At 40.6% G+C, this 17,571-nt stretch overlaps 1 protein-coding gene across 7 annotated transcripts in view; it reads left to right on the top strand.

The window, feature by feature from the left end:
* Nucleotides 1-2,652: 2,652 nt before the first annotated feature.
* Nucleotides 2,653-17,571, top strand: part of GPAM (glycerol-3-phosphate acyltransferase, mitochondrial) — a 30,457-nt gene continuing 15,538 nt past the window's right edge. The window contains exons 1-9 of one of the 7 annotated variants that reach the window (XM_021525998.4): nt 2,653-2,873; nt 3,560-3,706; nt 5,102-5,232; nt 7,177-7,299; nt 10,199-10,272; nt 13,147-13,260; nt 14,483-14,632; nt 15,317-15,413; nt 16,421-16,557. In XM_021525998.4, coding sequence (XP_021381673.1) covers nt 5,131-5,232; nt 7,177-7,299; nt 10,199-10,272; nt 13,147-13,260; nt 14,483-14,632; nt 15,317-15,413; nt 16,421-16,557 — 797 coding nt within the window. In that variant the 5' untranslated portion in view covers nt 2,653-2,873; nt 3,560-3,706; nt 5,102-5,130. The other 6 variants (XM_085583694.1, XM_021525997.4, XM_085583693.1 and 3 more) reach the window with 6 other exon arrangements.

Raw genomic sequence — 17,571 nt, 5'->3', positions numbered from 1 at the left:
GGCCACTTGCCACTCTCAGATGCTCTTAACATATTGTATACCAAAGGCAATACTGCTGACACTGAGTTCTGCCACTGCCAAACTGCATATTCATTATTGTTCATAGTCATGTGAGGTCAAGTTCGGTCACTGCAAACAAAGAACCTTTGTCTGGATCTTTACTCCCTCCTCACACAGTTTTTAGTTTCCTAACTTTTGTAATGCTCCCCAAGTTGAAAGTTTCTTTTTAAAGAGGATGCTGTGTACTCCTTTGTAAACATGTCTCCATTACTAAAAGTGACATCATGGGAATCGCTGGAAATGAGCTCAGAGAACAGACCCAGGGTAGAGCCGATGTAAAATAAGTCCCCTTGTCCCTGCTCCCTCCTCCTCTGCACAGAATTGTCCAGTAAACAGGTACTTTGTTGAACTCTGCTGGAAGCTTCATGAGGAATTTAAACATAGGAAGGACTAATCATTATTTTAGAAAAAAAAGAGTCCTGCCAGCTCTTTCTCCTCTGCAGGCTGCTATGCACGAATGTGGTCAGCAGCTTATTCACACAAAGCCAGGGTTCTGCTCATTTGCCATCATATGCAAATCACCTCCCTGGACTTATTGGCACGGCAAACACTTTAGTTTAAGGACTTTAAAAAGATGGATTGCAAAACTCAGGCATGCTCCCGCTCCTACTGAGATCAGTGGCAAGCCTCCCAGTGGCTTCAATGGAAGCAGGATAGAATCTCCCTTTTCTGGAAGAGAAAACCCATCAGTATTTGGGCTTTTTGGAGCACATGCAGCTCTCAAAGTCTGTTCCTTCGGGACATTCCAAAATTTTTCCCATTTGCTTGATTCCATGGCAACACAACATCACCATCAAGCTTTCAATACTGAAATGAGATTTTACTACTAAGCCTGAGGATTTATACAAGTGTAAAAAGATCTTGCTAAGCTACAATTCCCATTAGACTAATTCAGGATCCTTTTCAAATGAGTGATGAAATTATCTCTGGATTTATTTTACAATAAGCCAATAATTTTTTTAAGGTTAGAAAAATGGGAAAATTGCTCTACAATCAAAGAAGCATTCTTTCATTTTTACACAGAATCACTATGTTTAAGTAAAACACCATATCTATTTACTACCCTTTTCAAATGTCTAAAGAATAGCCTAAACAGTTTTCTCAAAAATGATACTAAAATCATACTCTAGAGACTGCACAAAATTACGACAAAGCCATTGAGGCTTTTGATTTTTGTGTTACTTATATCACAGAAATAACTCTTTTGCAACTAAAAAAAAATATATCAGTGTAAAAGTGTACAATGAAAAAAACATGCCAAAAGCTCCATGTTACGTTTTAAATGTACTATAGTTCTTCTTTTATAGAGGGAAGCAAAGCAGACATTCTGGCTTTACACTCAGTGGTTGAGAGTTTGCTCTGAGTTACACCATAGCACAATGAAAACAAGTCCCGTCTTTGATCCCCTATTTTTATGAGTAGAAGAGGAAAAGAATCAGTGTGCTCCCACAGCTAGAGAAGGTTGTGTGTAAGCAGTATTGAGGGTCTTTTATGAAGTACCTACTAAGAAGCTGCCAAATAACAACACAAATGCAGTGAAACAATTAAATTATTCAACATTAGTAAGAATTTTAAGGGCTTTATGTTTCCTGCATTTTCTTAGACGCAATACATGTATTCATTGCCATCTCTGTTATATTCAGTTTTCATGTAATCCTGAATAATTTCCTCCAGTGCAATTTCTAAGATGATTCAAACTCTGACTCCCCTCATTGCACATAGACTGATGCTGGAAACAATGATTAGAATGTGGGCTGCAGCATTTTATTGGGACTTTGCTTCTGTGATCTGGTCCTTATACAAAGAAAAACACAGGATGTAACACTGGATTTCACTTTTCTGAGTGCAGTTCAGAGCTTCCCATTTCGATGCTTCCAACACCCCTGGGTCAAACACCATGCAACCCTGAATGTGGGATGAGGCACTGCTGCTGGTCACCAGATCAAAGACACAAATACTGGATGGCTTATTGCCCAGAAATACAAACTTTATATGAGTTGTACATTTCATAATTGTACATTTCATAGTTATACATTTCTAGCTCATATCTTACTGTATTGTTTAATTTGAAAAGTAGGTGTCTTTTACTCCAACATCCACATTGCAACAAAAAAAAAAAAAGTATTTTTCCCTGCTAAAGCAGGAAAATTCCAGCTCAAAATCCTTTCTGACCCACAAACTGCAGAAAGATATTCGTAAACTATCAGCTCTAATACTCCAGTGGTATTCCCTGGAGGCACTCAGCTGTGGGAACTAGGGCAGTTCTCCTGTGCATGCAGCAGTTAGGTTTCTGTCTCACATCTTAAGCATTTTCTTTTACATGTGAAAGGCAGTTTGAATTCTTACAATTCTCATTTGTAATAATTTCAAAACAACAACTTAAGGAGAAAACTAACACCCTGTACTACTTAAATCTCTAAGCGGAGTATCTGCATTAGTATAAACTGTATCTTTTGACACTTCATTCCCGTATTGTACTGCTGCTATTTGGACATTCAGAGAAGAAATGCAGGCACGAGCCTTCCTGCTGGGCTGTAACTCAAGCCACAGAAAAACTCTCTTTAAATAGCCCAGGAATGCCAAAGCCAAAAAATACTCTCGCCCTTGTCTGGTTACATGCAGCAATCTCAATCAACATTTACTTTTGCGCTCAGTAAAAGGCAAACTGGCACTGCTGCAAGGCCGGGCAGGCAGATCGATACCAGTCCCGAAATTTCCACGGCAACTCTGAATCGCTGCAAACCCATTTAAACACCACTTCACTTTTCCAGCGTTTTGCTGCTCAGCAGCTCAGATTTGAGAGCCAAACAGCCGTGAGTCGCCGCTGTCTCTGGGCTCGGGGAGAGGGGCGGAGGAAGCGGCTGCTGAGCCGCGCAGCAGGGCCGTGCCGCGGGGCTGTGAGGGCGGCAGGGCAGCGGCAGCGCCCGGGGCCGGGCAGGGCCGCGCTGCGGGCCGGGCGCTCAGGAAGTCGCGTCAGGCGCGGCGCCGGCGGCAGGGCTGGGGCAGCCGCGGAGCCGGCGGGGAGCGCGGGCCCGGGGCCGGCGGAGCGGTGCGGTGCGGGGCGGTGCGGTGCGGTGCGGTGCGGGGCGGTGCGGGGCGGAGCGGAGCGGGGCGGTGCGGTGCGGAGCGGGGCGGAGCGGTGCGGGCGGCGCGCAGGGGCCAGGCGCAGCCGGAGGCGGCGCCGCGCGGGCGGTGCTGCCCCCGGCGGCGGGGCGGGGCAGCGCAGCGGCTGCCGCGTGGCGGGAGGGGCGGCGCGGAGCGGCGGAGCGGAGCGGCGGTGCGGGCCGGGGGTGCGGGCCGGCTGAGGGGCGGCGGGCGCGGGGCCAGGTGGGCGAGGGGAGCCTGGCCGACCCCGCGGGGCTCCGCGGCCGGCGGCTGCCCGCGGCCGGCGCCCGCCCCTCGCGGCGGCCGGGAGGCGCGGGGCGGCCCCTTGGCAGCGGCGCTGGCCGGGGCGCTGCGCACCCTTGCGCGCTCAGCGCCGCGGTTTTATTTATAGCAGTGTGGTGAGCGGCGGGGCTGGAGCAGGAGCGCTGCTGAGGGAGCCCTGGTGAGCCCGGAGCGCTGCGGGACCCGCGGGGATGGCGGTGGCCGGCAGGTGAACAGCGCCAGCGCCGCAGCGGGCGCTCGGGGCTGGCTTGGCTCACAGGTAGGTATGCGGCGGCTGCTGCTCCAACGTGCTTTTCACTGCGCATTTTTAAAAGTTCATCTTTTGTACATGCCGCTGCAGCCAAGGTCACCTTGAGCGGGATGCATTTCGGTTCCAGCATTTTTTTTTTTTTTTTTTGTATTTATTGGGAGGGTTAGATAGTAATTTTCCTGAGGATTGATTTAAATAAAAGGCGGATTGACTATAACAGCCGGCAAAGATAAAGGGATGACTTCGGTACTTAGGCTGTGCAAGGATATGCATGGTCTGCATGGTTGTGCTGGCTGGGACTCCCAGGTTGTAGTGGGAGCTCTGTGCGCACGTATTGTGAGGTGGGTTTGTGGCAACTTGGGGAGGCCACTAGGGAAGGCAAAAAGGTCGGGCTGAAGTTTTAGATCTTGCTGTTGCAGGTGTTAGTTTAGCAATCTGGGTGGGAACAATCTTATTCGTGGTGGCCCACAGCTTGGCCATGGTATGTTTCTTTGCTGTGACACATGGAAGAGGAGCTATTGCCTCTTGACAGTTTCTGTTGGTGAAAATGCTAGGATTCCTATTTCAGTGGCTCTCAATAACAAAGCAGTTTAATTTGTAGTTTTTTTCAAAATACACTGTACAACGCTAAGTTATTTCAGTATGTTTGCCTTTCCTTTTTTTTTTTTTGGCCAAGGCAGAATTATTTACTGTGCTCATTATTTGAGCTAGAAAACTTCGTTTTCAAAATAATTATTCAGGTTGAGATTTCTTTACTGCTTTTTAATCCCACAAGACTGAAATGTCTCTGGTCAGCAGTGTGTTTACATTTAGAAGTGTGCTTTTTTGTAGAGCACTCCTTCTTCCCAAGGAATTTGCAAACTGGTTTGACTACAGCTAGACCAGACACATAAAATATATTGTGAGATAGGATTAGGTGAGAACATTAATGACAGTTTTGGTAGATCACAAGTGTCCTTGAGAAGCAAATTATGAAAGAGCAAGGTCAGAGTGCAAGAGAATAGTAAACTTATGAAAGTGTCTGACATGCGTATCCGTATGGCTGCAGGGTTTCAGCCATGCAGTAAAGAACTGGAAAATTACAAGGGGACTATAGTGACCTGTTATGGGAAAAGAGCAGGGAGAGAAAAGCATGCAGGAAGCTGGTTGGTGTGCCGTGTTTTTGCAAGTCCGATGTGCTGGGGTTTTTAGCATATTAAAATAATGCCAATTTCTAGCTGGTCTTTGGAACTGAACTTTTCCTGAAGGGTGAAAAAATACCAGTTTGCTAATGTATTGCTAGATGCCCATCACTGAAATTTAGGTGTGTGTTTCTGTGCATGCATATAAATATATGAATATACAGATAAAAAGAATATATATATGCACATATTATATATATATGCACATGTTATTATTTTGTAGTTTGTGATCTTCAGTTCAATTCCTGTGTCATGGATGAAACTGCTTTGTCCCTTGGAACAATAGATGTTTCCTATTTGTCCACCTCAGCAGACTGCAGCATCAGTAGATGTAAGCATTCCACTGAAGAGTGGGTAAGTAAAAATTGGAAATGTTAAAAATTGCAAATACCCTATTTATCTTACTATTTCTTCAAGTTGAAGGTGGGCTTTTTATTGTTATGAGGAGTGAAGTTAAAGAATTATATCTGTCATGCGTGATACAGTTTGGTTTTAATTTAACTTGAAACGTGAGGAGTAACCAACAGTTAAATTCTGTGCCAAATAATAATGTTGCTAAAAAAGAAAATTCCTGGCAAAGTCTATTGATAGTCTTACAGTCGTCTGGTGTGATGTTGCTAATCAATTTATATAGCAGTAAATGTACAGAATCCCATTCTGGAGTGGCCAAAATCAAATAGGAAGCTTGTTGCTCTTCTGGGTTATGTAGCTTGAAGTGTACAGGTGAAAAGGAACTTGATGCTGAAGTTGCAGTCATACAGGCATTGAAGCTGGAGCAGGAGTGCAGTCCAGGAGGCAGAAAAAAAAGGTGGATATAAATAAGGAGCCTATTAAAAGCCTGTGTCCTCCATTGAGTGAGTCTTGGGATTTGGAGGGGACAAAGGAGGCGGTGAGCAGAGTGGTCTGGGTGGAGCTGAAAGAGCCACATGGGGACTTGGGTGGTGGTAAATAGTTTAGCAGTATAGGTCAGGAGGACCTGTGGAGAGGAGGAGCTTGAACTTGATACTGAAGAAGAATTGGAAACATGGTCAGAGTTGAGGGAAAGGGCAGATGTCTTGGCAGCTGGGATTTCTATCTAGCTAGATCTAAGTTCCATGGAACAACAAGCTGCAGTAACCAAGAGATTTGTGAGAAAGTGGAATAAGGGCAGGCAAGTCAGAAGATATAGAAAGGAGGTTTTGTAAGAAAATGCTGGAGAGGTGTGTCAGGGGTTGGAGGCAAGCAGAAGGAAGATGGCTTACAAAGTTTGTTTGTTTGCTTTGGAGGTAGCATTAAAGGAGGTGGTAGAGGAGGGATTATGGCAGGCTTAGCATCTTGATACTTGTTTATTTCAGATGGAAGAGTTAGCCTTGGAATATTTGCCAGTTTGTGCTACTTGCTAAATGTGATACATGCACTATTTAGTTTTAAGCATCTTCAGCATGGCTTTTGACTTTCTGGGAGTTTCTCACTGGGCTGAGTATGTGATGATCTGTATTTGTGTCTTCCAGTCTTGGTTCTACCTGCTGCTCTGCCACTTAAAAGTTCTATTTTAAACAACATTTTGGGTTTGATTTGTTTCTGTAACTTCTCTTTTAATACTGGAAGTAAGTCTCTTCTCAATAAAATATGTGGTTTAAAAATGGCAACCCAGTTCTCATTCTCAGGCAAGCAATAATTCAGGAGACTTTAATGAAAATAATAAACTTAAGTACTTAATTGTAGTTAAGTTATACTTAACTACAATTTTTGCATTATATCCTAAGATGGAGAATGAGTTCTGTGAATGCAGTCACTCTGGATTTTTTTGTTCTGTAATCTTCAGATAGACAGTGTAACTTTGGAGAAGGCACAGGGGTTCTTTTTTCATATCACTCTGCATGAAACTGCTGAAAGTGCCTACAGAGTTCCTGGAGTTAATATTTTGGATACATTGAGTCTTCTTGCAGTTTTACAGGGTGATATTCAGTTGAACTTTAAAATACATTGTTCATATTGCAAGCACCTTTACCTTGTTGAGAATGTAGTGTACTGTTAATCTCTTTCAGTTTTCTCAGCAGGCAGTTTCTTTGGTGTTTTTCTAATTACAGTTATCATTCCTTTTAAAATTTTGTGTGTCCCATGCAGCAGTGCGTACATAAGTACAACACTGAGATTTTGCTTTTATTTCTTTGAAATTTAGAAAAATATTGTGGAAAAATTGTGCTTTAATTGAGAAGTAATTTTTTGTGTGTATCTGGCAGCTTCTCTTCCTCCAAGCTTTCCCATACACAGAACACATATTTCTGCATATTTACACAGTGGTGTTTTGTTCTGCAGGGAGAGTGTAACTCTCGTCCCACTCTATTCCGATCTGCCACTTTAAGATGGAAGGAGGCTCTGCTGAGCAGGAAAAGGCCGTTTGTGGGACGATGTTGCTATGTATGCACTCCCCAGAGCCGGGTAAGAAGATTATGGAATGGATTATGTTTGACAATAATGCATAGTTGCAGCATAATGGAGTTGCAGTAGTTTCCTTACTTTCAGAATTAAGGCCACAATGTTTTTTATTTCATGAAGTGCTATAGTTTTTCACTGTTGTTTGTGCTTGCATTTAATTTGTCATGGAATTTGATGTTTTGATGCTTAGTGTCCCACCTCTCAGGGCAGACTTCTTGCACAAAACTCTCCAGCTCCTCAGAATTACTACTATAAAATGGGATAGCAAAATTATCTGGTGTGTTAGGTTAATAATGGGAATTTGGAGCATATAAAAGTGTGAAAGTTTGCTTTTAGGACACTTTAATTCTCTATCCACAGAATAACACAGTTTGGAGGCTAAGCAATATGCTTCCTTTCCAACTTGCTTAGTCCTGTACTTGGAAGAGCAAGTTAATTTTCTACACCTGCCGATTCCTTGCCTCTCTGCCCAGCCTGGATACAAGGACTGCCAGTTGTGATAGTGGGGATATTTGTCTGCTGGGAACAGTGTCAGGCTCTGGTTGTGCAAGCTGATTTAAAATGTGAACTTTATTGAACGGCATTGGGCACGCTTTCTGTAAGCTCAGCATGCAAAATGCTGATAAATGGCACAATACAGTGTGCAACCAATTCATAGTTTAATTTGGCTGTGTGTACACCCTGGGCTTTAGCTTGCACTCACTCACACCTTCATTAGCTGGGCTAGAGGGATTTTCTTCCCTCTTTGACCAGAGAGAAGTTATTTCACTCTGTTTCTCTGCCAGAACAGAAAACTGCAACAATGACATACAAATGTGGTATAGAAATCCAAACGTACTGTGAAGGCTGTGTATGATATGGGCAACAAGACAAACAATTAGATAAACTGAGACTACTTCAAACAGACAAGTCAAGTGTTTTGACTTTGAAAAAGGTGTGTGTGAATCCTCAGCTTAGGGCTTTATACATTTAGTAATTAATCTGTTAGTAATTAGACTGTTAGTAATTAGACTGTTCCTCTCAAACTGGGAATTATGCTTTAAAAATGAAAATCTTGTATTTTGTCCATTTAATAAGAGACTCATTAACTAACCTGAGATCCCACTTAAGAAAGGAGCGTGACCTTTTAAGCCCTTTGTTACCTTCTATAAGGAAATATATCTAGACATATTTCAGACAGTAACAAAGATAATAATCTCATTAGATTCCAAATACTTTTTTGGAGCTTTTTTCTTATTAGTTTTCTTAAGAAAAATAAATGAATGAGGTAAATTTCCTTAAGTGTGCTGACCATACTAGCAACTTGCCAATGCTGAGTGGAAAGTCTTGCTTCTCCCTCTTGTTTTCCTTCCTGCTCTCCTGAGGGTTGCTCAAGTTCACTAACCAAGCAGAAAACTACCTGCTTTATTCATTTAGTCTATCTTAGTTTTTTGTCTTGTCTGCATGAAGTTGGGACATTAAAGGGTGTAATGAATGCTAGAGGTGCTCTAAGTTAAGAGGTGAAGTGTAGAGATGAGTAGGAAAAGCCAGGATGTGGTGGTGGAAGCTGGGCTTCTTCTGTGTGCCAGCAGGGAGATCCTTTATTGGCTCAGGTGGTTTCACTGAACCACATGCTCTGCCTGACACAGGATTGGAGAGGAGTTAAATAAAGAAAAGGTAAAGTATGACAGTACTGCTGGAGGATGAGTTTCGTAGTGAGGTTTAACCTGACACTTAGAGCACTGGTATAGGCAGGTACAGACTGGCATTCAGTGGTACTTAACTTTGTTGCTGATTGCTCGGGAGACCAAGTAAAAGTCATTTTGCTTCTCTTTATCAGAACATGTCATCAGCTTATAAGATCCACAAAAAATCACCAGTGTATACTCAAAGATATTAGCATAACATTGAAATTTTCTCTTAAGGCCTTAGAGCAACAATTGGTTGATTGTACAGCACAGTTGGGCTTTAGCAGGGAGCAGAGGACTCTGCTCTCACTGTAGTATGTAATTTCTACCTGATTTGCATATAATACAGGACAGTCAAATATTTTAATTTTGTGGCAAATGGCGTGTCCTAAACAAAACACAAACAAATTGCTGGTGAGGTTATTTTGGAGTTTTGCTGTTGCTGGTGACCATCTTTCTCCTTTGCTGTCCTTTATTTATCTTCTTTGACATGTGCAGTTCCAGTAGTTGTAGCTGTAATTCACTGCTGGCAAGGTACCAGTTTTATAATTATATATAATTTGGAATAAAGAAATCAGCCTCTTGGTCAAGGTATTCAGTTGGATTATGGAAGAGTAAAATTTAGGTCTTCCTGCTAAGAAATATTTGTTGTAGAACTGCTCCTAAACTCATCCCAGTTAATACCTTGGCATGTGGTAACAGGGCTCTACAAGGCTGGACTGAGTTTGTTGTTCAGGCAGAGCAGGAATGTGGAGATTTGCCACCTAACCATGGATGGATATCCTGACCCTTGGGCTGTTGTTACATGATGCTTATTCTGCTGGCAAATTGGATGCTACAGACTGAGCATCAAATGCTCGTGGTTACACTAATGCCCAGTGTGGCTTAATAAAGTTCTTTCTCAAAGATGAGTTCTGAATTATGACGAGTTCTGGTTTATATTACATGAGAATCTGCTGAAATGCTGTGCTTGAAGAGCATAACCAGTGCAACCACACAGTAAAGCCTAGAGAATGCTTTGAAAGTATTTGACTTGGGAATAGTGATTAGAATTTGTGTTTTCATTTTAAAAGTTTCTGTACTGTATAGGCAGGCTCAGTACTTCTCTGGTTTTGGCTTTGATTATAGTACAAATGAAAAGCATTGCATTATCTTTAATAGTATGATGAATGTTACAGACAAAACTATTTTTATGTAATTAAATAGTTCATCAATTTTTTTTGGTTGTTTTACAGGATAACTTCTTCAATTCTAGTATTCCTTCTCTGGGTCTACGTAATGTCATATATATCAATGAAACACATACCAGGTATTGTAGCAAGTGTTTCTTTTGCTTTTAAAATGAAACATGCTCTGACTTTATGACAGAGAAATCTTTATTATGATCTACTGAGTTGGTATATATTGTGGTCCTAAAATGCAGAGATTTGGTGCCGACTTCAGTAACATGCTTGTTAAATCTGGCTGTGTGTATTTGGGAACTGGGCAAAGTCCTTTGGGGTTATAGGCAAGGAGTTTAGGGGTCAAACCTGTTTCACAAAAAACCTGGCATTTTTTCCCAAAATAATTTCTTTCTCTTTTCATGCAAATGGCAGTGACTGCAGCATAATATTGAGGGCACCCGATTTATTCCCTTACGCAGAATGACTTCAGGCTGGCCTTTAATTTACTGAGCAGATCTGGCTCACAATTTAGGTGTTGACTATTACCACTTGGGACAATTAACCTGAATATGTCTTATGAATCTGTCTCTTCTCTGCCTCAGTGGCAGAGTGCAGCTTCTGAAAAGTGTGGTATAAATGAAAAAAAAAAAATGTAAAAAATGAAGATGCGTCTTTGCATTATCAGAATCATATCTTGTGTTCAGGATGAAGATACTGGGATTGCATAAATATATTCTGTTCTTTGGAAAGTTAATAATGCTTGCTAAGTTTTTATTACAGTAATCATTAGCATAAGTAGGTCCCGCAGTGTTTGTTGTAGAGTCAGAGCAAACAAAGAGAGGCCAGCAGCCTGAAAGAAATGAGCCAAAGTGTCTGAGTGAAAGAAAGGCAGCATTGTGTGTGCTTGAGAGGGAGAAAGCCAATGTTAGAAGCTGTTCTTTATTAAATTTGTATTAATTATGGGTTTTTTAAGAGTTGAGCTTGTAGTTTGGAATACAGAAAAATAACAGAAATACTGTTTTAACTTTTTAAAAATCAGTTTCGAAAGTCTAATGCTTGAATTATTTTGAATGGTCAAAGTTACTTGCATTGGAAATAGGAGGAGAAAAAAAATATGGGTTAATGAGTTATTCTGAAATAAACACAGCTCAGAACAGTGAGAAATACAGTGTCATTATAGTGTGAAAATGGACAATTTTAATGAAGTTCTGATGTTTCATGGGGCTACATAGTCATAGTTTCCTGGCTTTGGAAAGCAAGAGGGGTTCTCTTTAACTGCCAGTATGGTGTAACTGTATTGACAGCCTTTATCTGAGGCACAACTGCCAGTTTTAAATGTTTCTTGACTGGTCCATTCTGTATAATTTTTGTCTTCTCTTATTTCTTCATGATCAGAAAAAAGGTTTTTCCAATTAAACTACATTGTCTTAGATGTAAAATGAATGTAGATGCCTTCATACCTTGACAGATCTCTGCAATAGCTGTGTGCTGTTCTGATATGTTCATAGTTACCAAAAAATATTGATGTCACAAAGCATATCCTTGTTTTTGCTTTCTAGAAAAATCAGTAAGGCTCTCAAATTCCAAAGAGAAGGGAGATAAAGGAAAAAAGCAATTAAAACAGCATCACCAGTCTTCTCTGACAGCATGAATAGCTGATGTGAAAATTGGTGTGATCATTCCATGCTACTCTGTGCCCATGGCTCATGCATGTGCACCCATCTTAATTACAGTGCACTCTAGGGCTTTGGCCTTTTGCAGTATAAAAGTTCTGTCTCATCTTTCCTCGCTGTTTTTAACACATGCATAAATCTACTGAAGTGTGGTAGGGAGGTATGACAGCCAAGATCAGTAACTCGAGTGATGACAACGGGTGAGACGTTGGCGAGACTCCAGCATGGAAACCACCATGAGCTTTGTCACCCACAGTTCAGTTTGGGACACTCACTGGAGCAGCAGCCAGCCATTGCACCAGCAGAACTCGAGACAGGGGTTTTGCATAATACTTACTGCTCTGGGCTTAGAAATTGCCAGAATTTAATTTTTCATCCAGTTGTTAATTCTGCCCCATCACATCAGCTCTGCTGTTTGGGGGTCCCAGGTTTTTGGTTTGTATAAGTGGTGGCTTGTTCACTCTGACCCGGTAAATGAGGGAGGTGAGGAGAGGAATAATGATGAATATCCACTGTGGGGGATGGAGTGCAAGCCATTTCTGTGTCACAGGCATCTTCTGTGATGTTTGATATTCCAAATAACATTTTCTCAAGTGATTTCTGTTTGTATGACTGAGAGAGTAGAAGACAGGGTTAGTTAAAAAAGAAGATAGTGTCTTCATAAGTTGCACTAAACACTTGAATCTGTAGTGAGATTTACTGATTATTTTGTGGTTATACTCTTGCTAAAACTTTGCTAGGAGAAGGTATGGAGAAGACACATAGGACTGGGTGTTTGAAAACACTGTAAAGAAAGAGAAGCTAACTAAAAAAGTGAGTTTAGTTTTGATGGCTAATGCAAACATATTTTCAGAAGTGTTTGTGAGAGTTTACCCTGCGCTTACGTGAGCAGCTTTTCCAAGAGGGCTTGGTGTTCCTTGAAGAAGTTGGCAAACCTCTTAGCTGGGCATTTACTTTCCTTGGTGGAAAGGGGCACCAAATTGGAAATCAACACTATCACTTCTTTTGGCCTCACCGAGCTGGCGAGTTGGTCCCAGGGGACAGACAAAATGTATATGCTGGTTTGTTTGCTATGTTCCTGTGATTCTGTGCGTGTTTTAAGGCCAGTGTCACACTGAGTTGAAGGGGTGCAGATGTTGGCTCAGATGTTTTGTGCTATGCATCAGTTGTTTCATCTAGAATGTGAAGATATCGGCAATTTACTAGAAGATATAGAAGCTTTTAGACAGCCATTTATAAAATCTTAATTTTGCTTCTTAATTGTGTTTTTACTTGTATTTAAAGGTACTGTTTTTGGAAGCAAAACATTTTGAGGATCACACTGAAATGCCCTTCATATTTTTGTAGGTACAGAGGGTGGCTTGCGAGACGCTTTTGCTACATCCTTTTTGTGCAAGAGAGGGATGTTCATAAGGGTATGTTTGCCAAGAATCTGACAGAAAATGTGCTGAATAGCAGCAGGTAAGATGACACAAAATAAACTATTTTAAAAATTTCTAGTACATTAAAATATGCCTTAATTTAGAAACTGCAAATTTTGAAAATCAGACTGTTTAAGATACTAGAAGATGCATTATCTTTAGCACAGCCTTTCAGGAATGTAGTTTGCAATTTCTGTTGGAATAGTAAAAGAGGGGATTTAAGGATTACAAGTCTCTGAATGAATGGTGTGTAGTGGGAGAACGGCAGACAGTACACAGAAAAATAAATAGCTACATGAGAGCTCTTCAAACTTCTGTTTATCTAATTCATGTAAGTCATTACCACTGAAGTCATAATGCAGTCATCAGAAATTGTCAGTATTTCAGAAATAATAGGAAAGCAGCATTTTGGAGTACCCTGAGTGTACACTTGGAGATGGCAGCAAAAAATGGAAAAAGACTGTAGTATGGAGTACCCAGCCTTAACTTTGTGGAGCTTGTTTTCTGTTTCATATGCTTCATTTTAAATGGCATCTTGAGCTCCTGATCAGCTGCTCAGGTATCAGTTTTCCTTGGACACAAAGAAATTCAACCGCATGCTCACTCCTTGAGGCTACTTTTGTCAGAGGGCACACATTGCCTACATTAACATTCCTAATTCTCCTGAATTTTTAAAGCTTGAGTCACATCTGAAGATGATAGTGCTGCTTTTGAAAAGTAAAGCAGACTGCGTTGTGTTACAGTCAGGGTGTGTTAAAGCCACTTGCTGTGTCTTGGATATGTTTTGAAAATAGCCCTTATAAAATTTTGTTAGACTTGGTAAAACTGAGAATTCAAGGACAAAAATAATCTAGAAGTTCAAAATAGCGACTGCATAAATCTGTCTAATGAGGTATGTGAAATTGCTGTGGCAGGAAAAAGAAGACATTAACAAAAATGAGACTGCATCTGTTCCCTCTGAATTTTTAACTTTACTGACCATTTCAGAAAATTGGCAATCACTGAATATTACTATCTGTGAATTGTGTATGTACTGATTCATGTAGTCACCTTTGAGCCTATTCAATCATCACCTGCCTCTTAAATTGGAGCTTATAAAACTGAATCAGGTTTAGTGCATTTGGAGTACACAATAGTTCAGTGTGGATGCTTTTTATGTTTGCAAGTTACTCCTGTAGTAATACATAGCTCATTCTGAGTTGTTTGTGTTTTGGACTCTTCTGTTGTGGGGCTGTCTCATAGACTTTACTTTTTAATGTTAGAGTCCAGAAGGCCATCGTAGATGAAGCTTCTGAACCAAGTACTCCAGGCAGTTTTGTTCAGACAGATCCTAAAGCTATCAACAAAGTGAAGAAAAAAGCTAGGAAAATTCTCCAGGAAATGGTAGCAAATGTGTCACCTACTTTAATCAGGTAAGAAAAATGTCTCATTAATATTGTCAGTGAGTGGAAGAGTGGACAAGCTCTTTCAGCATATTACCAACAAAAATAGTAGTTATTCTACATTTTCAGATGCAGCAGAAATCCTCTTCCTTTCCAAGGAATGTATCTTATGATAAATACAAACTTCTCTTTTTCTCCCAGAATTAGTTTTGGTGCTAATGCTTAGATCAGTATTGGCATAATTTGTTGTTTCAGGCTCATATGGGCAAGAACAGCTGTCTGCAGCATCATAGACTGAAAGATAATTTTTCCATTAGCTTATTCAGTATTATAATTTGTAGATATAAGTATCTTAGAGAGAGTCTTATTTTAGATAAAAATCTTCTGTGGTGTGTACATTTACTACTAAGGATGGTCTTGTATCTGTCATGTTCCTAGTTGACAGCCTTCACTGAGGTTGATACAAGATTTGTGTCATAACTGCAGGAGGCTGAAATGGGCCTACTAACCATAGGCAAAACCTTGTTTAGCAATTGGATTTTATAGTAATTTGTAGTTTATAAGTTTTTAATAAATGAATTGTTTATTTTATAGTATTTTTTGTGTGAATATAACTTATCAGATCAACTGGCTTTGCCTTTAGTCATACAGAAGCAATACAAAACAGAGGCAGAAATAAATGAAGCTTTTTGAGTTGTGTTTGTTTTCCCTTAGGTTGACTGGCTGGGTGTTACTGAAGTTGTTTAACAGCTTCTTCTGGAATATCCAGATCCACAGAGGTCAAATAGAAATGGTCAAAGCAGCAACAGAGGTAAGGGAGGGTGGGAGAATCCAGTGAGGTAGATTTCTGAAGTAATTTCTAATAATATTTACAAGACTTCTCTTTTTGTGAGAGTTCTGCTAAGTCTGTATGAAATGCAATTGTAGATAGAACTGTATTGTATCTGAACTACAATAAGAACAGTCTGAAATAGTGTTCATAATTAAATATATGCTCCTAGAGTTGTGTGACCTAAAATACTGTGTGAACTCTGGGTTTACCTTTGATTCAGGATCAAATTTTAACTATTAGGCTGAATGATTATCTCAGATAACCTTGCTGCTAGCATCATTTCTGCTTCTTGAGCTGAGGCAGCCAGCAATAAATTAGAAGATCAAGTCGGGATTATTCACTTCTACTTTGATTTGTCATAAAAACTTTAAGAAAAAAACTTTCTCCATTTCTTACTAGCAATCTGTTTCCAGTTTTTCAGTATTTATTGAAATTGGTCCAACAAACTCCTGAATGCTACCATTTTCTTTGCACTCAGTAAATTAACTACTCTTGTAGGATTTACCTAAGCAATATTAATTAGATAAATAAAACAAATAAAAAAGTTCCTGTTCTTTTCTGGGTTTTTTTGAATATTGTGTTTGGGAAACCCACTATTCATAACTCCTTGCTAATATCTATCTAGATATAGAAATACCAGTACTTTGGTGACAGTGAGGGTTTTCCACATTCCTTTAATTGTTCGATTGGTGTCTCAACACTGAGTCTGAAGAAAATGGGAGTATTAATCATTGTTAATGTAGTGGACACAATTGAAAACTACAGTTCTTGAAAATTAAGACTAAAGACAAGTTGACTAAAATGTTTTCATTGTCCCAGCTGAAGGAAAACCAGGAGTAAGGAAACTCAATTATGGCAACTGGAAAATACCATCAGTTGAGATAAGATGATGCTAGCAATCTCAACAGTGGATTTAAGAGAAGGAATAGTATTCCATGTTTCTTACCAACTGACTTGTTTCTTTTTTCCTTCTCTCCCCACCATAGATGAATTTGCCTCTTATCTTTTTGCCTGTTCACAAATCCCACATTGACTATCTGCTTCTTACATTCATTCTCTTCTGCCATAACATCAAAGCACCCTACATAGCTGCAGGGAACAATCTCAACATCCCCATCTTCAGGTAATAACCTCTCCTTATTTGAATAAAGACTGAGGTGGTGGGATCTGACCAACTGCACAAAGTGTGCAAGTGTAAAATTATCAGACTGTTATTGGGCCATCATGTAGAACTTTGATTCCTATGACATGTTCAGAGAGGGAGCATCACAACATCCTTTTGAGAAGCTTTGTTACAACCTCAGTAGGGTAAGGGGAAAGGATATTCCTTTTTTGGAATCTCAAAAGTGGTTAGATGACTAAGGAGAGATGATATGGGAGAAAGAGTTGTGAATGTACAGCTCTTGATGGAATTTAGTGAGCTGGCTAACGAGCAGCAACAGTACTTTGAATAATACTTTGTGGGAAAGTATTCCACTTGAGTCTGTGTTTCAATTATATTTCTGGTGGCTGAAGAGCCTGAGGTATTTTAGGTAATATTTTGCCACTGAGACAGAATTTGGGCATATTTGGTATCTAAAGAATGACTGGATATTATAGGAAATTATGAGGAAAGAAGGGGAATGCCTTGACTTCAAGGGTGTTTTACACCAGTAGGTGCTGGTCTGTAATAATCCCAGTGAAAAAGGCATTAATATCAATTACCAATTAAAATGTTAGTTCTTAGTGCCAGCAAAATAAAAAAAGTTTAGCATAGATAATCTAACATTACTTTAGGCACTGGGCACCCTGAGTTCTGTGGCATTCAGCAGGCCCATGATCCCTACATAGCATCTTGTCTGCAGAACGGGGTACTCCTGGTTGGTCTTTCGTGGCAGTAAAGGATTTTTTTTCAAGAAAACAGCCCTATTCATCATTCTCACTATGAGATAAAGGCAGGACCATGCAGGTGGTGTGATTGCTGGTGCCAAGGGGGAGCTGCCTGCAGATTGCTGTGTTAAAATCAGCTGGCTGAGCTGATTCTGCAGCTGGGAGGAGTGTGCAGCACACCATGGGCATGCAGGCCCTGCAGTCTGTGCAGCACAGCACAGACTGGAGCTAGCTCAGGTGAACTCATACATGGGTCACCAGCATCTCA

Source organism: Lonchura striata, chromosome 6 (assembly GCF_050655825.1).
Source record: "Lonchura striata isolate lonStrDom1 chromosome 6, ASM5065582v1, whole genome shotgun sequence".
Taxonomy (NCBI): domain Eukaryota; kingdom Metazoa; phylum Chordata; class Aves; order Passeriformes; family Estrildidae; genus Lonchura; species Lonchura striata.
This window is presented reverse-complemented; position numbering and strand designations above follow the sequence as displayed.